Genomic DNA, 18,227 nt, shown 5'->3' with positions numbered 1-18,227 from the left:
GGTAAATCTTGGTATTAACACATGAACAGATTGCTGCAAATGTAAGCAATAATTCAAGGAGTTGTACCAGATTGCTGCTACTTAACTGGGAGTTTCAGTGCTGTCCCTGTTCATGAGGTAATGATGACTTTACTGTTTATTAGGGCAAACCAACATGCTTTCCTAGCTCTTCCATATGGACCTGCCTTCCTTCAGGCTCACACCACAAAGTTGTGGGCTGGGGCTTGGGCCATTCAGCATCTGGTCCCTCATTTTGGTCGTGGGAGCTGGAAGAAGGAACTGGGTTGAGTGACCCAGGTTATTAATAGAATCATGGAATTATTAAGATTGGAAAAGCTCTTCCAGTCCAACTGTCAGCCCAACTCCACTGTGCCTACCAAACCATGTCCTGAAGCTACACATATATAAGTTTTTTGAACCCCTCCAGGGATGGTGACTCCACCACTTCCCTTAACAGCCTGTTCCAGTATTTCACCACCCTTGCAGTAAAGAAATTTTTCCTAATATCCAATCTAAACCTCCCCTGGTGCCACTTGAGGCCATTTCCTCTCATCTTATTGCTTGTTACTTGGGAGAAGAGACCAACTCCTGCCTCAGTACATCTGGGCTCATGGGAGAACTGGCATCTCATTGGCCATGGCACTGAAGATAGTGAAGGAGATGTTTTACCCTTGTGGAAGGGTGCTTCGCTGCAGCTGAGGAGACGGGGGGCTTCAGACATCAACACTACTAGTGACACCTAACTTCAATAACTTCTTTTATGGCATTGCACACTAGGCCTATAGAATTGGCCATATCATCAATGTTAAGGACAGATTGTCTAGAGGGACGAGACCCTGATGCCGCTTATCTGGCTTGAGAGCTATTGCTTAGCAAAAGCTGCCTTTGGTCCACAGCCTCGCCCTGCAAGGTCCTGTAGGGCAGCGTGGCAGCCACAGCAGTGGCAGGGACCTGGTCCAGGAGAGACTTGAGAAGGATGTGAGCTGCGGTTTCCAAGTGTTTCAGAAGCTTGTTCTGTGGAGTCAGGTTTCTTTTGAGGTGGATAATGGGTTCATAGCCAGCTTTCTTCCACGAACCTCGCAGCAGAGCAATGTGTGTGGGTTATAGCTGGGAGAGCTCCCTGCTGACTCCAGGTGGACTCAGGCTTGACCCAACCTCATGAGTTCATAGAATCACAGAATAACCAGGTTGGAAGAGACCCACCGGATCATCGAGTCCAACTATTCCTATCAAACACTAAACCATGCCCCTTAGCACCTCGTCCACCCGTCCCTTAAACACCTCCAGGGAAGGGGACTCAACCACCTCCCTGGGCAGCCTGTTCCAGTGCCCAATGACCCTTTCCGTGAAAAATTTTTTCCTGATGTTCAGCCTAAATCTCCCCTGGCGGAGCTTGAGGCCATTCCCTCTTGTCCTGTCCCCTGTCACTTGGGAGAAGAGGCCAGCACCCTCCTCTCCACAACCTCCTTTCAGGTAGTTGTAGAGAGCAATGAGGTCTCCCCTCAGCCTCCTCTTCTCCAGGCTAAACACCCCCAGCTCTCTCAGCTGTTCCTCATAAGGCCTGTTCTCCAGCCCCTTCACCAGCTTCGTTGCTCTTCTCTGGCAAATGTTGGCTGCAGGTACAATCCCACCCTCCCTTAGCTGTGAATAGAAGGGACTTTCCCCTTGTGTGGGGCAGGCCTTTTTTTTGATAGGACAGCGGATAAATGGTTTTAAGCTGAAAGAGGGGAGATTTAGATGAGATATTAGGAAGAAATGTTTTCCTGTGAGTGACGTCCTTATACCTGGAGGGCGCCCACAAGAAAGCTGCGGAGGGACTGTTTATAAAGGCTTGTAGCGATAGGACTGCGGGCAATGGGTATAAACTGGAGAGGGGCAGATTTAGGCTAGACATAAGGAGGAATTTCTTCACACTGAGGGCAATGAGGCGCTGGCTGAGGCTGCCCAGAGAAGTGGTGGCTGCCCCATCCCTGGAGGTGTGCGAGGCCAGGCTGGATGGGGCTTGGAGAAACTTGATCCAGTGGGAGGTGTCCCTGCCTACGGCAGGGTGCTTGGAAGTGGATGAGCTTTGGAGTCCCTTCCAACCCAAGCCATCCCACGACTCCCCACAGCCTCCTTTCAGCGATTTGTGGGCCGCGACGCGCCCCCCCCTCAGCCCTCTCCTCTCCGGGCCGGGCTCCCTCCCACCCCCGGGGCTGCCTTAAGGCGGGGCGGGCGGGGCGCGGCCGCGGCCATGGCGCAGCCCAGCCCCGTGGTGAGGGGGCTGCGGCTGCTCGGGGCGCGGGTTCGTTGAAGTAGAGCGCTTTGTGGGCACCGCTGTCTGGGCAGGGGCCGCTTGAGGCACTGGGGAGCCCCGGGGCCACCCAGGCGGCTGCTGCTTTCTGGAGAGCTAAAATAAAGCGGTTTTGTAGGCACAAACATCTTGGCAGGGGCTCGCTCTGAGGAGCCCGGCGAGTGCCGCTTTGGGGAGCCTTGTTGAAAATGCGGGCACAGGCATCTTGCGAGGGAGCGGCAGTGAGGCACTGGGGAGCCTGGGGGTGACCCAGGCGGGTGCTGGTTTTGCGGGAGTTTTGCTTAAAATACGAATTTCATGGGCACAGGCATCTTGTCAGGGAACTGGGGAGCCTGGGGGTGACCCAGGCGGGTGCTGGCTTTAGGGGAGTCTCTCTTAAAGTAAAGAGTTCTGTGGGCATCGTGTCAGGGAACCGCGTGAGGCACTGGGGAGCCCGGGGGTGACCCTGGCGGCTGCTGGTTTTGGGGAGGGTTTCGCTTAAAATACGAATTTCATGGACATAAGCATCTTGGCAGGGACCGGTGTGAGGCATTGAGGAGCCTGGGGGTGATCCTGGCTGATGCTGGTTTTGGGGAACTTAGCTTAAATAAGAATTTTGTAGGCACAGGCATCCTGGGAGGGACCGGTGTGACACGCTGGGGAGTCCATCTGGGAGTGACCCTGGCAGGGGGTGTTTTGGGGGAGTTTCGCTTAAAGTAAGAGTTTTGTGGGCACAGATGTCTTGGCAGTGACCAGTGCTCCAGCAGCTCCACCAGCTCCTGCCTTCCCTTTGCCCCAGGCGTCCAGCCTGGCTTTGCTGGAATTGGGGTGCTGGCGTGGCCATGGGGAAGGGAGCCAGGTGTCTGGCAATTCCAGATGTGGCTCCAGCCAAGGGATGGAACTGGAGCATGGCTGTGCATGGCTTTGTCTAAGTAATTTAGTTTTTGGGAAGAGAACTCTATTTTTAGGCAATTTATGTCTCTAGAAGTGATCATTTATGAGTACAGTCACTTTAAAGTAGTGCTATGTTGTGCTGATAGATTTTGGCAGGAAGTGTAACTTTTTGCTTCTTTTTAGCTGCTAGGGTTTTTTCCTAAAACAAATTGTTTATCTTTTTCAGCTTAGAACAACTTTAGAGCAATAAGTGTAAATTAATACCCAGGAATATTAACTTCTAAGTTTTCTTAAAAACCTCAGCTTTGCCTCTTTTACCTTGTGTCAGCTGTGCTGGTGGCAATAGTAGTCAAGATTAATGAGCTTTAAATGGCTAAAAGCATTTTATCTTACATTTGCACCTGAGTGGATGAATTGTGAAGCTCCTGTGTGTCTGTTGTCGAGGTCTGACTGGAGGATTAGGGTTTAATGACTGGCATGGACAGAAGGAATCAAGTACTGTGTTGAAGCCCTATTATAATTAAAGATAAATGGTATGTATTGATAACTAGCGTTAAAATTTCTAGTGTTAAGCTGCTCTACAGCATCAGGCTGTTACCACAAGGGAAGAAATGGTAAATCTGTTATTTCCTGCCGGTTACTCACATTGTGCTTCTGATAGAGTTGGCACATACCATTTTTAGTAGCTTGAATTGTTGTTTGGCCTTTTAAGTTAAGTACTGTGACACTAGAATGATGCTAAGTGGTCAAGGTCAGTTTTAAGTTGAGAGTTTAGATCTGCTTGTTTGAAAATAGAGCAGAGCAATTGTTTTTGTAATGTTTCTGGGATTTTAACCGTTTCTATAGCCTGCTGAAACCAATGATTTGTGGCTCAAATCCAGTATTTTTCTGGGGATGTAAGGTAAAGAGTGAGTGGACTTGAAGATCAGGTGCACCTGCTGACCTTTGCACCTGAGAGAGTGCTCAGTTCCTTACACTGATCTGCTCATGCTGCTCAGTTTGTAACAGCAGTGTATGCAGCGAGATCAGACCTCGTGCTATCGTTTCAAGTGACTGTGTTCACATTAACTTGAAAATAACTTGGGTTTTTTTTGTATATATACATAGCCTAAACTGTACAAGTCGGTTATTGAAGATGTGATTGAAGGTGTGCGGGAACTCTTTGCAGAAGAGGGTGTTGAGGAACAGGTTCTGAAAGACTTGAAGCAGGTTTGTTGAGTTCCTCTGTGTAATAAAAGCTGTGTATTATTTTTCTTTAGGCATTAGTTACCTGTCTGTTTCTTTGCACTGCAAAACCTGCAAACTTCAGCCCTAACTTAAAGTTACAAATCCCCTATGAATGATGTATTGGGCTGCTGGAAGAAAAAATCAGTACTGATTGTTACAGTGTTGGTTGAACAGAATCAGTTTATTCTTGGAAAAACTAGGCATACCTGATTATCATTTCAGATAGCGTTTATTCCTAAAGCTGGTATCTGCTGACCTTAATAACAATCTTTCTGCAGCTTTGGGAAACCAAGGTGATGCAGTCTAAAGCAACAGAAGGCTTCTTCAAACATAGCCACCGTTCTCCACTGATTACCCTGCAGTTGCCGCACAGTTTTCAACGTGTTCTGCAGGCTTCAGCAGGTCAGATGCTGTTGATCACAACAGATGCAATTAAAGAATAGCTCAGTGATTCGAGAACCTTTTTGGAAGACTTGGGAGTGCCTCAATAATTTTGGTTTGTGATGCTTATGTATCCAGTGTGGTGGGAAAGAGTAATTATGTGAAAGCAGAATTTGGGCAATAAAGTGCAAATTAAATTTTGATAAATTAAAGTGAAGAATTAGTCTTCTTGTCTGAAATCTAGACGTGTAGCCCTTCAACTGCAAATTTATCAGTAGTGTTAAACTTCTGTTTCCCCTTTTAATGTGTGGCATGATCTGTGCAGAGGTTCATGGCATATTTGTGCTGTGCAGCTCTGCTGTCATACTGGAGTTTTTTTTTAACAAGTGCAGAACCTGATTAATCTCTTGCTCAAACTGAAGAATGGGAGTTTTGGGGGAGGGTTTTTTTTTTTTCATTTGTCTTTTAGTTGGTTATCCCAAAAGCAGTATTTCCACCACACAAAAGTACTTGACTTTCCTGATGGCCAAGTCCCATGTGATATTTTCTTCATTAAGTCCAGGTGACCACTGTGGTGATGATGTAGTGGAATTACTGCTCAGCTGAGGCTTCTCTCAGTGTGAGAGTCCTCTAGGCCCTTTCCCAAAAAAGGACCAAAACTGTGATGATTTAATGAAAATAAGTGTCAAAATGCACTTCAAGGTTGGGTGGGCACTCCTCACCTGTCTTTTTAAAGTCTTCATAGTTAAATGGGCTGGCTTTGGAGATGTGTTATATTTATAAATTAAGGGAATATACTTTTGGGTTGGTTTGCTATTGAAAGCTTTCTATTTAATGAGCTTTACCGTGTTACTCCTGATTTTTGGAAGTGCAAAATTAAGGCAAAACAATCAGTTGAAGCCAGTGAACTATTTTTTTAATGGGATTTGAATTGTCCTATTGTTACAAGCTTTCAAAGTAGTTAGGTTACCTGAATTCTTTCCTTTTTGAAGCCTGTAAAAATGGTAGCATTGTACATCTGTCCTTCTAGCTGATGTTAACAAATAGAAATGGCATGCTTAATTTTTATAGTGTGACTTAAACAGATCAAATAGTTAAATAGAAATACTTCTAAAACAAAGAAAAAATTAAGTTTTATGTATTTGGGGTATGTATAATATGCCCCTGGTACAGCATAAGCTTGTAGCAATGCAAAGGGAAGTATATTCAAGAGCCTTATGTAGTCATGCTTACTTGTTTGTTGTTCTCATGAGTAGTAACTGCAGTTAGATTGCTGTAGTGTCAGCAGTGCTTGCTGTAAATTACTGAAAGATCATCTTTGTCTGAGAAATTAATGGTTTTGTAAAATGGCTTTTTTCCCCTCCTCTGTCTTAACTCTTTTAGTCATCCCGGCTGGCAGAGGTTTTCAGCATTTTGCAGCAGCAGACCTGGTATGTAGCTGTAGCGACGTTTCATTTCAATTTTGATTATTCTGAATTTTAAATGAACAAGTTTGCCAGTTGTTCATAGGCTTAAGGGGAGGCAAGTATTATATCTTCACAGTATTATTTGAACATCCAGTAATTAAAGAAAAGGATCTGCAGATGTGCGTTTTCACACTTCCATCCTATGGGCTAAGTCCATGCAGCCATGTCTTATTCCAATGTAATGATGCTTTAGGACAGCATTTAGAGACTAAAAAAGTAGCATTTCTCATGATGAATTCATCTGTCTGATATGGTACAGTAGGCAAAGGAGCCGGATTCCTGATGGGAGTGCATCAACAGCTGAAGAAACTCAGTGGTGTTACTTCTAGACCTTTAATTGCCTTTTTTCCCCCTTCTTTTTTTAATGAAAATCATACAAAAATCAAGATTCTGCAGATGGAGAGCTGTAACTCTGCTGTGAAAAAGGATGGGGTTCTACCTGCTGGTTCTGCAAGCAGTGCAGCCAGAAGTGTCTTGGAAGAAGGTGTGGCTGCTTGGATTTAACTCAGAGGATGGAAGTGGAGTGAAAATGCAGAGCTGCAGATCCTTCTTTTTAATTATTAAAATAATGGATTGTCAGGAAATGCTGGCTCTGTTGAAGCTGGCAGCAGTGTTATCTGTGAGGCATAGAAATTGTCCAGAAGAAAGCAAGTGTTTTTGGAGTTGACAGGTTCTGAAATCCTGGTGTGGCAGAAATGGCAGGAGTTGTCTGGGGAGAGTCTGTTAATTGTCAGAGGTTGATGGACTTTCGGAGTTACCTCCAGAGCCTCAAGCTAACTGGCTTGCCCAGCTGAAACTGGGAAGATGTTTGTGTGATGTGCAAGTTTCCTGATGGAAGGTTTGGATTTTCCTGGAACAGCTAGTTTGAAAAGGAGCTCTTTATCCAACTCTTTGCTTTCCAGGACAAACAGAGAATGTAAAGTGGCTTCAGAGGCCAAGGCACAGAGTCTGTGCTGTGTGGACTAATGCATATAATTCGGTGAAAGCAGCTCTGAGTGGAAAAATACCTTTTGGGATGGTGTGTACATTGAGGAAAGTGTTCTGTTAACTAAAAGGGAATGTGATAACTGGGAAGCAGGAAGCATGAGTCATTATCCTATCAATATAGAATACTTCTTATTAGTCTCAAAATCTGAAGTAAGTCTTCAGTAAAGATGATCACAGAAAGGTTCATGTTTTATCAGGATATGGCACGTGTGACATTTAGGGCCCTCAGAGATAAAGTACTATATCTTAATAACACTTTTGTGTATCCAGGGTGCTTCGCGCGCAGGTGTAACCCTGGCTCTCCCTTCGGGTATTGCATATCCTATACATGTACCAGCTGGAGTGACGCTGCAGACAGCATCTGGTAAGAGGAAGGAGGAGATGGACAGTGTTCTGGTGAATTGACTGTGTGTGGACATTGAATGATGCTCCTGAGTACAGCAGGTAAAACAATTATGAAGTTAAAGTGTAGGTGGGTAGAGTCAGTTCTCTTCTTCCTTTGTGGTTTGTGTTTGTAATGCTGAATGAAGGAGGTAATTGCCTTGATTAGTTATTGTCAGCTGTGTACACTTGCAGAATCAGTTAACATGGGTGGGCAGGTAATGCCATGTTTTTGTTTTACAGCTGCTTGCAAATGTGTTCTTTTGTTAGTCCAGACCCAGGTATTTCCCTCTCCTACATGAGGGACAGTCTCCCGTGTTTTAAAAGGGTAAAGCCATTCTGGTGCTCAGAATCAAATTGATTTCTTCTTTGAGTAAGATCCAGCCCTCCATTAACCTTTTTGCTCATGCTCCCTTGCTGATAAAACTGCCCATACTGCTTGTACAACAATATGCTTGTACTGCTCAGGGTGTGATGAGTGGAGGGCCTATTTCAGTCCTAGATTGAGTTTTTTCCTCAAACAGCTGTTCTTGATGAGAACTAATGTTGCTAGATATCCATTTTGGGTATAATTCCTAAAGATTTGAGACCCATAGGTTGGTGTCGGTGACTGTGTGTGTAAGGAAAAGAATAATTGAATGGAATTGGAAACTTGGCTCTGGTGCCTGAATTCTGATGCTGATGATAATAAATTTGAGGATCCAATATTTGGAGTGCTTTTCATAAAATGAGAGGATAGGTAAAATAGGAATTTTTTTTGATTTCTTACTGAAGTAGGCATGTTTTTTTAGAGGGGATACCTAAAGGTCCTTAAAGGAGTGAATTATCCCTGTAGAGACAGAGTAGTTTACTGTTTCATCTTGTGCTCCTTACTTTCTGAAACGACTTCCGGAAACAAAGTAAAACCAGTGTTTTCATTTTGTTTTTTCCTTCTTTTTAAATACAGTATGTAATTCAATTATTGAAGTTTCTGCCCCAGGGTGTTGTGGGGGCCAAACCCAAAAAGGGATATTAAATATGATGGTCTGGATGGAAGCTCTGACTCAAAAAGCTTAATTTTCAAAGGCTGAAATTGTGCTTGGGGAGGGTACCACTTTGTAAATGTCCTGTTTCTCATTGCTTACCTGAGTATTTGCTGTTGGATGTTAGTGGTAACAGGACAGTGACCTGAATGAACCTGTAATTTAACCTACTGCAGCAGTTTTTAACTCTTCCCTTTGTAGGGCACCTGTACAAGGTAAATGTGCCTGTTATGGTTACGCAGACCCCACAAGATGCAAGTGTTCTCCGTCATCCTGTCCAGCAGATAGTTCAGTCCCTCCCGCAGCCTTCGGTTCTGCAAGCCAACACTGCCAGTGCTGTGCAGACAAATGCACCTGCTGCCCCGGCAGCTGTTGAAACATTGCAGCCCCAGGACACCCCTGCCCAACAGACCATGGTATCTCAACCAAATGTAATGGAAAAAAAACACCTGGAGAACTCTGCCAGTGCTACATTGGTCCAGCAGCCTTCTGTGAGTCAGCAGCAACTTGCTACTAATGCAGAGTTGAATACGCATGTCAACTCGACAGAGGACTCCCTGCACGGCAGTCTTCATCCAGCTGCGTTTGCTCCAGAAACCTCCAAAGGGTTTTCTTCCGCTGAATCCTTGCCAAACAACTCGAGCAGTGTACTGCTGGATGTGGAGGGGCAGTTGGACATCAAGCCTCCAGAGTCGATGCCGCAGCAGGTGTCTGATGATATCATTGACCTGATCATGATGGGCAAAAGTTTAGATGGTGCTGCTGTTCTGAAGAATGAGGACAGCATTGCTTCCTCTGACAGGGTAAGGCCTTTATTTATCTGCTGGTGGAAATGCGTCCATCGGAGATGGTTTGTCAAAGTATCATAAGGGATGTGTTCAAACACGTCTTTAAGTGAAAAGTTGCACGTCTAAATTATAACAGTAAAAGCTATTATGATTTTACAGTTCAGTTTTGAGCATGTTTTGAGTAGTTGTAACTGACTGCTTGTTTTAGGTTAAGAATTAATGTAAATTAAGTAGGGTAAGGAAGGCAATTTTGCCACTCTTCTCTGCTCTGGTGAGAGCTCACCTGGTGCTCTGTGTCCAGTTCTGGGGTCCTCATCACAGAAAGGATAGGGAATTGTTGGGAGTGAGTCCAGAGGAGGCCATGGAGATGATCTGAGGGCTGGAGGACCTCCCACGTGAGGACAGGCTGAAAGAGTTGGGGTTGTTCAGCGTGGAGAAGAGAAGGCTCCAGGGAGACCTTAGAGCAGCCTTCAAGAACTGAAAGGGGCTATGGGAAAGCTGAGCAGGGATGCTTTATCAGGGATAGGGTGAGGGGTAAAGATTTTAAGATGAGAGAGGGGAGATTGAGATGAGATCTTAAGAAGAAATGTTTTCCTGTGAGGGTGGTGAGGTACTGGCACAGCTTGCCCAGAGAAGTGTTGGCTGTCCCAGCCCTGGAGGTGTTCCAGGCCAGGTTGGATGAGGCTTTGAGCAACCTGATCTGGTGGGAGGCCTCCCTGCCCATGGCAGGGAGTTGGAACTAGGTGACCTTCAAGGTCCCTTCCCACCTAAACCATTGTATGGATTTGTTACAAATCTTGCTGAAATACTGGGATTGAAAAGAAAGTTAATGTAAAAAAATGCTAAAAGTAGAGGGAAGAGATAATGTATTATTAGACTTACTGACTACATCAGCAGATAATGGTTTTCTTTGTTGCTGAGCAGACATCAATGACCCTTTGAGATATCCCATGCTGTCCAGACACTGAATCTGCCTGTGGACACTGGCTAGGTGTGGGCAAATCACTTTTTCAGTGTCGGCTGTGATTAGTTTTAACTTGCAATGTGTGAAGAGTATTTAAGTTGCATTGAGAATGCATATTCAGTATGAAAAGTCAGATTTGATAAGTGAAAATCTGCTGAGGAGTATTTGGCATGGATTCCATTTAAGGTTAGGTGCAAGAACAAGGTTTGCAAATGTACTTGGGGTTTACAAGTAGGCCAGGACTCAAAACTCTGATTTTGGTGCCCCTGTCTCATTGCTTTATTAAACAGAAACCTCCAGCTTTATACTGAACGATGAAAGTTGTGTGGTCTTAATTCTCAAGCTGTCTCTGGTCTCTTTTATTCCTGTCAGATGGAACCTACTGAGCAGATGGAATCTAATTTACGATCGGAGAAGGATATCTGTGGTGACATTGAAGGCATAATTCAGCTAGATGGAACTGGTGATCTTTCTCCCAAGGAAGAAATACTGCATACAGATGATAGGGAAGATAATGAATTCATTGGTATTATTGAATCTGAGGATCTAAGAGTCCTGGAGGATGAGGATGAGGAAGACTATGATGAAGCATGTGACAGTATTTCAAACACAGAGTCCCATAGCAGTGGTAGCGATAATGAAGAGCCCCAAATAGATGTAGTTGAGGAGGTAATTTACTTTTTAAGCATGCTACAGTAGTTTATCTCTCTTGACTGTTGAATTGTGGGACCCAGAACAATTCCTGGTAAGTTTAATGCGAAGAATGCATAGGTAAGTTACGAACCTCTTGAAATAGGAGCTACTATTACGAAATTACTGGAGAGCTTGCTATGAGGAACGTGAACAAATGGAAGAGATATTGAGAAGTTATTTGTATATTGGATGTAACAAAAAAAAAAAAGGTTCCTTTATGAACCTTTATTACCAGAATTAAAGTTCTCTGGTAAAACCTTGGCCAGAGAAGTTGTGGGTGCCCCATCCCTGGAGGTGTTCAACACATTGGATGGGGCTTTGAGCAACCTGATCCAGTGGAAGGTGTCCCTGCCCATGGCAGGGGGTTGGAACTGTAAGGGCTTTAAGGACCATTCCAACCCAAACCATTCTATGATTCTGTGAATGGAGTTCTGCTTTTTTTAAGATTAGAATACAAATGTAGGGTTTTTTTCCTTCTGGAGGGCCACAGGGAATTAGACAAAGAAGAGAACAATGAGATACAAGTATGTTTGTTTCCTTGGAAATGGCTTTTCTTAGAGATGTTCTGTTTTGGGTCCTAGAGATTCAAAAGAATCAGCTCATAGTATCTGGACTTCAAACAAATACCAGGTGTTTAGTATTGCATTTACCAGGGTCAGCTTTGTTAGCTGGCAGTCTTACTTTTTACCTGTGCCTTTGTTCAGGGTGTTTCTGGTTTTGAAAAAGTGAGCACATAAAACTGCTTATAAATGAGGTTTGTGCAACATGGTTTTCATAGCCCCTAGGTCTTGATTTTTGCCCTGGTAACTTTTATTGTACCAGGGTGCTTCATGTCAAGTATATTAAACACTATGCTGAAAGAAAGTATAAATGAAACATAGAATAAAATATCATTTTAATCTCTAGGACCCCTTAAATTCTGGTGATGATGTCAGTGAACAGGACACCCCAGACCTGTTTGACACCGACAACGTGATAGTTTGTCAGTATGACAAGGTACAGTGTGTAGTTTTATCTTTGCTTCTTAATCATCCTCAGTAGTATCTTCAGCAAATCCATGTCTAGGCTACTGTCAATGCCTTTTAAAGACAATCTAAAGCTGTAATTGAGTGTTTGAATTACATGTTTAGCTGAGAAAAGTCTGGAGGCCTCCCTGCTGTTTTCTGAAATGACAATAACCAATGGGTTCCTAACACCCTTTTAAAGGAAAAGGAAAGGGGACCAAATCTTGCAAAATTAAGGTTAGTAAAGCTGTAAAAGCAGCTCTGTGGATATACATATGCATATTCAGCCATGAAATCAGACTGTTGAAATGGATAACAGACACGACTGTGTTGTGCTTCCTTTTATATTTTTGTCTTTGAAGTGTTCCTCAGAGATTTTCCTCCCAGAATTCTGTTGTGTCTGAAAAGCAAGGCAACTGTTAAGGTGATTTTGTCCTCCTTCATTTTAATGTTTAAAATTTAACCTTGTTTTGAACTCTTAGAGATCAGTTTAGTACTTCTAACTTTGACATATGAATGTCCAAAATCATACCAGTAGTTTGAGTTGACAAAACTAAGTATATGTCTTATTTTAGATGAATATGGAAATATGTCTGTTTTGCTTAAGAATGTTCTTTGGTGTTTTTTTCAAAAGTGACTAATGATAATTTTATGTCTCTATGTTCAGTGTGGGGTCTGGATCTCATGGTTTAGGAAACAGCTTCAGAGAAAATTTGCTTTACTAAACTGTAACGGATTGAGTGGTTCTGAAACTGGTTATTTGGGAAAAGGTCATTATAGGGGTATGTGTCAAAAATACATCTGAAGTTTAGTCCGTATTGTATTGAAAAGGCACTTAAAGTTGGGAAGCTTCAGACCTTATTTTGATGCTATGGCAGCTATAGGTAGTGGATATTGTTATCTACAGCAAGGTTTGCATGTGTTGAAAAATGGGTTGAAAAGCTTTAAGAATGGCTTTGCTGTTTGGTATTGGACATGTCTATAGGAAATTTAGGATCAGAAATTATTATAAATTAACAGTTATGGAAGTTTGGGGGAGATGCTGGTAGCTTCCCCCTTTCCTGTGTAGATTTAATAAAAGTAGTAGAAAGCAGATGGAAACAGTTATCTATTAATTCACCTTGTTAAGTATAAAAATGTTACAGGCAAAATTAGTGTCATATTTTGGGTTTTCTCTTTTTTTCTGGACTTGAAAAGAGATTGATGCTTAAAATCCAGGGAATTCCTTCAAGAAGTTTAAAATTCCTTCTTTTCATATTAAACACCACCTTTCTGTAGTATAGCTGTTTTGCAGGCCTTTAAAAAGAAACAGAAAATGCAAATTCTTACTGCTCTATCTGGTAGTATTTGCTTTTGGGCAGTTTTTTCCTGCTTTTTGCCTCATCCTAAGGTCCCTGTGCATGCAGTATTCCTGGGGATGGGAAGAGAAAACCTGTGCGTTTCAGCTAAGCCATACTTGTTTATAAGGTTTGGGACTAATGAAATTGCTCCATTAATGGCTTTTTTTCCTGCCAGTGTTGAGCTTTCATGCAGCCACCTTTTGTCTTTTTTTGGGTGAGATGTGTGAACTAAAATTTGAGAGGTTTTTCCCTTTAGAGGGCACAGAATTCATTATAAACAATGGCTGTCTCCAGTGGGTGTTCTGGATTTTAAAAGGAAAACAAGTTTTGTAAATTAAATTTTGCTTAAAACTGCATTTTTAAAATGGATGGTCTAATGTAGTTGTTTTGGGCGATTTATTTCTTTATTTCATCAGATACATCGAAGTAAGAACAAATGGAAGTTCTATTTAAAAGATGGAGTGATGTCCTTTGAGGGTAAAGACCATGTTTTCTCAAAAGCTGTTGGAGATGCAGAGTGGTGAAGCCTCACTGAAATATGTACTACAAGACAGCGGTGGTGTTCCTTTATGAAGTTTCGGTACTAGACTTTCTGGGTAGTTTTCTTGGCCATAAAACACCAAAAATCCAACAACAAAGCTGTGATTAAAAATATGCGAGATCTATGTTGTTAATAAATGCAAATCAAAGTGCCTTATTGTTTACTACTCAGCTGTCTTTGTTATTTTTTTCCTGATTATTTCATTACTTTTCTACCCAAGAAACATCGTTGGAATGAATAAAGACTAAAACGTTGAATCCGTTTGTTATTCAAGAACTAACAGAATACTAAGTGGCTGTATTTAAGTAAATTTCAGTTCTGTTCATTTTCTTTCCGCTTTTTTTGGCACAAGCTAAAGCATGACTTGAACTATAAAACCACACAGATGTTGGTGATACTGTTTATTTCTAAAGGCTGCTGAGTTTAAAAAAGGAAAAGCAGCATCTGTGTGAGTCTTAAACCTGTGTCTGTGTTGTATTTCTCCCCTTGCCTTCTTCTCCCTTGTTTTCATTGTGCTTTGTTGTGGGTTTTTGGCTTCAGCTGGAAGGGAGGCCCTTCAGCTGGAAGGGAGGCCCTTCAGCTGGAAGGGAGGCCCTTCAGCTGTTAGCTAGGAATGTGGATGGAAGACCCTTGAGTTCTCAGTGTACGAGAGTTATTATTGTTTATTCTATACCCTCTCTGTTTACTGGGATGCAGTGAATAGTGTGGTTTAACATTAGAATGTGATTTATTTTCACTGTCAATGCAGAGTCATTTGAGTTGCCTTCTGTACATATCCACTGCGTTCTGGGACTGCAGACCAGTAAGCTGTGAATGATACAAATTGTGTATAATAATAAAATGTCATCTTGTATGCATTTCTAGCAGAGTTGGTTTTGTGTTCCCTAAATATAAACTTTGCTTGGAGAAATGTGTAGAAGCCATGGACATGACAGCAGCTCACCCTGCTGCAAGAACTGCATTCCCAGCCGTCCTTAACGGTTGCTTTTTGTTTGTTCCTCTGGGAAGGGAGGTACAAGTGTTCTGTGCCCACAGATCTGGTCCCTAGCACCTTGAAGCTGCCACTTTTCCCCGGCTTGCTCCTCGTCCTTGTAGGGCAGCATTAAGAAATGGTAAAGCCTCAGCCAGGCTGGCTCCAAAGTGCCACATGCAAGGCTATGGCAGCCTCCCTCCTGGCTGCTTCCTTTACATCAGCTGAAAGAAGACTTCCTGAGACATTTTGGTTCTCTCTGCCTCCTGGGAGGATGCAGAGGCCTTGAGAAGAGAAGGAAAATAAAGGGGAACAGGCTGCCTAGGGGAGGTATGGAGTCTCTGCTGGAGGTATCTAAACCCACCTGGGCATGTTCTTGTGCAGCCTGCTGGAGGTGATGGACTGGATGAGCTCCAGAGTGTCCTTCCAACCCTGCTATTTTGAGATGCTGGGGGGGGAAAGTATGGTCCCTTCCAACCCAAAGAAGATTCTATGATTTAGTTGCATTTTCTAACCCAGCACCTTCTTGATGTGAAGGAACCTGAATGTGAGGTCCATCCAGTGCCTTCCTGAGCCATCAAATATGCATACTTCAGGAATTAGAGTGAGGTTTTGCTTTTGCAATTGCAGCCCTTCCCATATTTCAGAAAATGGCTGATGCATTCATACCTTGGCGGTGCCAGCAGTGGTTGTCCCATTCCAGAGCTATGGATGGTTAGCTGTACTTCTGCAGAAGGACTGACTTTCCTTCTCTTCTCTCTAAGCAAACAAGAATTGCTCTGCGTTTTGTTAATGGTGCCATTAAATGACCATTGGCTAAGCCTTAAAAGTCTGAGTAAAATAATTACAATTAAAAGGAAAAAAAACCTTAAAAAAATCCTTTAGTTTTTAATACAGGAAAAAAAGGTTTTTATTAAAATATGTAGGCTATGACTTAAGCAGTGATTAGACTGGGATGTTTTGGATTGGAATAGTTTACTGTATTAATGCTTTTGATTTTCACTGCTGATACGTTGCTGCAGATGTGGTGGGAAGAGGTGTATGATACCAGGTATGGTCAGCGAAGACACTTCAGTAAATGGCTGTCAAAAATTTTACACCAGAAAGAAGGTGAGTTTACAAAAAATAGAGATAAACTAAAAAGTGTAACTTGCGTGAGAAGCTTTAGCATGAATCTAAATATTTGTAACAGCTTTGCTTTTACCACTTTGCTCACTTATGTGTGTAGGAAAAAAAATGAAGCATATAAATTAAATTACTTCTGTTGTTTGTGGGTTGTTTGTTTTAAACCAGTGATTATTATTCTATTCTCTGGTAGATTTTGCTCAACTTACAGCAGGTACCAAAAGAAAAATGCCCAGAGCTCTTGTTCTTTCCTTTTACCACACAGCTCTGTAAGGCAGGTACCATGAGTTGTTGCTATATCTAATTTGTTTCCTTTTTATGTTGTTTCCTGATAACATTATGTGGTGGGTGGATGGGAAGGATGGGCTTGTGAGCTCTTGTCCTGTTGAAATATAATGAAAGTAAATCAGTTATTCTTCAGCTGAGATGTTGTTTTGCCATGTCCTAAACTGTGTGCAGGACATACGCCATCCAAAGAAATGAGTCTCGAAAATCAGTGTTGAGATAGGCACAGAGAAGCCTTAGGCCATGTATGTGGTTTTTTTTCACCAGTGTCTTTACTTTCTATTCTAGCTAAACATCCTCTAGGAGTCCTGTGTGCTCATTGCTAAGCTCAGGAGCTGGTGTGCGTAAAGATGTGCATCATATGGATTTGTTATTGATTCCTAAACCGTGAAGTCTTAGGAGTCTGTTCTCAGTCATGCTTCGTTCCCCATCTGTGTGGACTGATGGAGAGTACAGCCATGCTGACCTACCAGGTTCTGACACTGAGTGAAATAATGGTGTCAAGCTGAAGGGGAGAGGGTCTGAGATGTTATTTCTAACTCACACAATGATAAGCTAATGATAAACCAGTACTAATAAAAAGTAACATTCATTAACATGAAGCAAATGTAATTTGCAGTGCAGTGTTTTGAGAACAAGAGGTGGGCTTGGGAACACAGAATTTTACTCTCTTGCTGTCACAGGCTTGAAGGAAAGTGTAAGAGGTTTAACATTTTGGCAATAATACCATTTTCTGACTTATCAGTTTGCACTTTCGGTGGCCATCAATAACTGTTGGGCTGTGCCTGCTCTGGAGAAAGCACAGATCTCTTGCAGCTGCACTGCTCTGCTGATTGCAGGGGAGGTGCGTGTTGCTTCAGGTGAGGATCTGTTGCTGTGAGTATCATCTGTGGAATGTGATCTGAGATGCTAAAACTTTGACTAGAAGCTCAAATAAAAACACATTTGCTTCACCTTTTGTGAACCATAAACTGCCACGTGTGTCTCACACTGTTGATGGAATGTAAGCATGTGCTTGTTCCTTCCATTAGAGGCAATGTAATCAACCTGCCAAGAATAGAGCCACCTAGGAAGAGGCTTGATTCACAGTCCACAGCTTTTCCATCTGTTTTTGCCTACAGGGCTGTGAGCTTCCCAGTAGCAGCCCCTCATTTTCAGAAGACTGGGCAATGCTGAACCTGGCCTCCTTAGAGGTGCCTGGGGGAGATTCCAGTGGGGATCTTGCCCGGCATTCAATGCAGCTTGTCCCTCAGTACAGACTGTTTGGCACCTACGATGCAGGTAAGAACTTACACATGGGAATCTCTGACTTCAATACAGTCTGATGGTAGCTTATGACAAGTGAACTAAGGGTGACTGCTTATTTGACACAGAGTAAATATGCTTCAATAACAATGGGATGTTTAGTTCTTATGTAAATTAGGAACGCAGCCACAAGCCTGGATTCCCTTACCATCAGGCAACACATAGTGAAAGAGAAGAGAGATTTGTATGGGAAAATACAGTCACTGAAACGTAGCTACTCTGCTTCATCAGCTGGGAATGGAGCTGGACTGTGAGTGCTCAGGAGTCACCAGTGCATCCGGAATAGCACTGGGGATGCCAGAGAAGTGGGCATGTAGAAAGGATTCATGAGACTGTCCCTGAAGAGAAGACAAGGCAGTGCTTATTTACCTGTGCAGGCAGCAGCTATCCTGCTGCTGAGCAGGAGTCTTCACAGCTTGGGTGATTTGTGTGTGCACACCTAAGATAAATAACACAAAATAAAGTCCTGTGTGTGGCAGCTGAAGTTTTACAGCTATTGCATCTGTTGTCATTTCCAGATTGTATGTGGTTGTATATGGGTTAATTTTTTAAATTAAATTACCTACCAGCTCAGACAGAGAT

At 42.9% G+C, this 18,227-nt stretch overlaps 1 protein-coding gene across 1 annotated transcript; it reads left to right on the top strand.

Moving 5' to 3' along the window:
- Positions 1–2,233: 2,233 nt before the first annotated feature.
- On the top strand, positions 2,234–13,965 carry GTF2A1L (general transcription factor IIA subunit 1 like). Its single transcript, XM_069850435.1, has 8 exons — positions 2,234–2,254; positions 4,672–4,795; positions 6,158–6,204; positions 7,498–7,591; positions 8,832–9,433; positions 10,755–11,051; positions 11,982–12,071; positions 13,836–13,965. Exons 1-8 carry the CDS (start codon positions 2,234–2,236, stop codon positions 13,941–13,943), a joined length of 1,383 nt encoding a protein of 460 aa, XP_069706536.1. The 3' UTR covers positions 13,944–13,965.
- Positions 13,966–18,227: the final 4,262 nt, after the last annotated feature.

This window comes from Phaenicophaeus curvirostris, chromosome 2 (assembly GCF_032191515.1).
Source record: "Phaenicophaeus curvirostris isolate KB17595 chromosome 2, BPBGC_Pcur_1.0, whole genome shotgun sequence".
Classification (NCBI taxonomy): Eukaryota; Metazoa; Chordata; class Aves; order Cuculiformes; family Cuculidae; genus Phaenicophaeus; species Phaenicophaeus curvirostris.
Note: the sequence above shows the minus strand (reverse complement) of the source record. Positions and strands in the feature narration are given on the sequence as shown.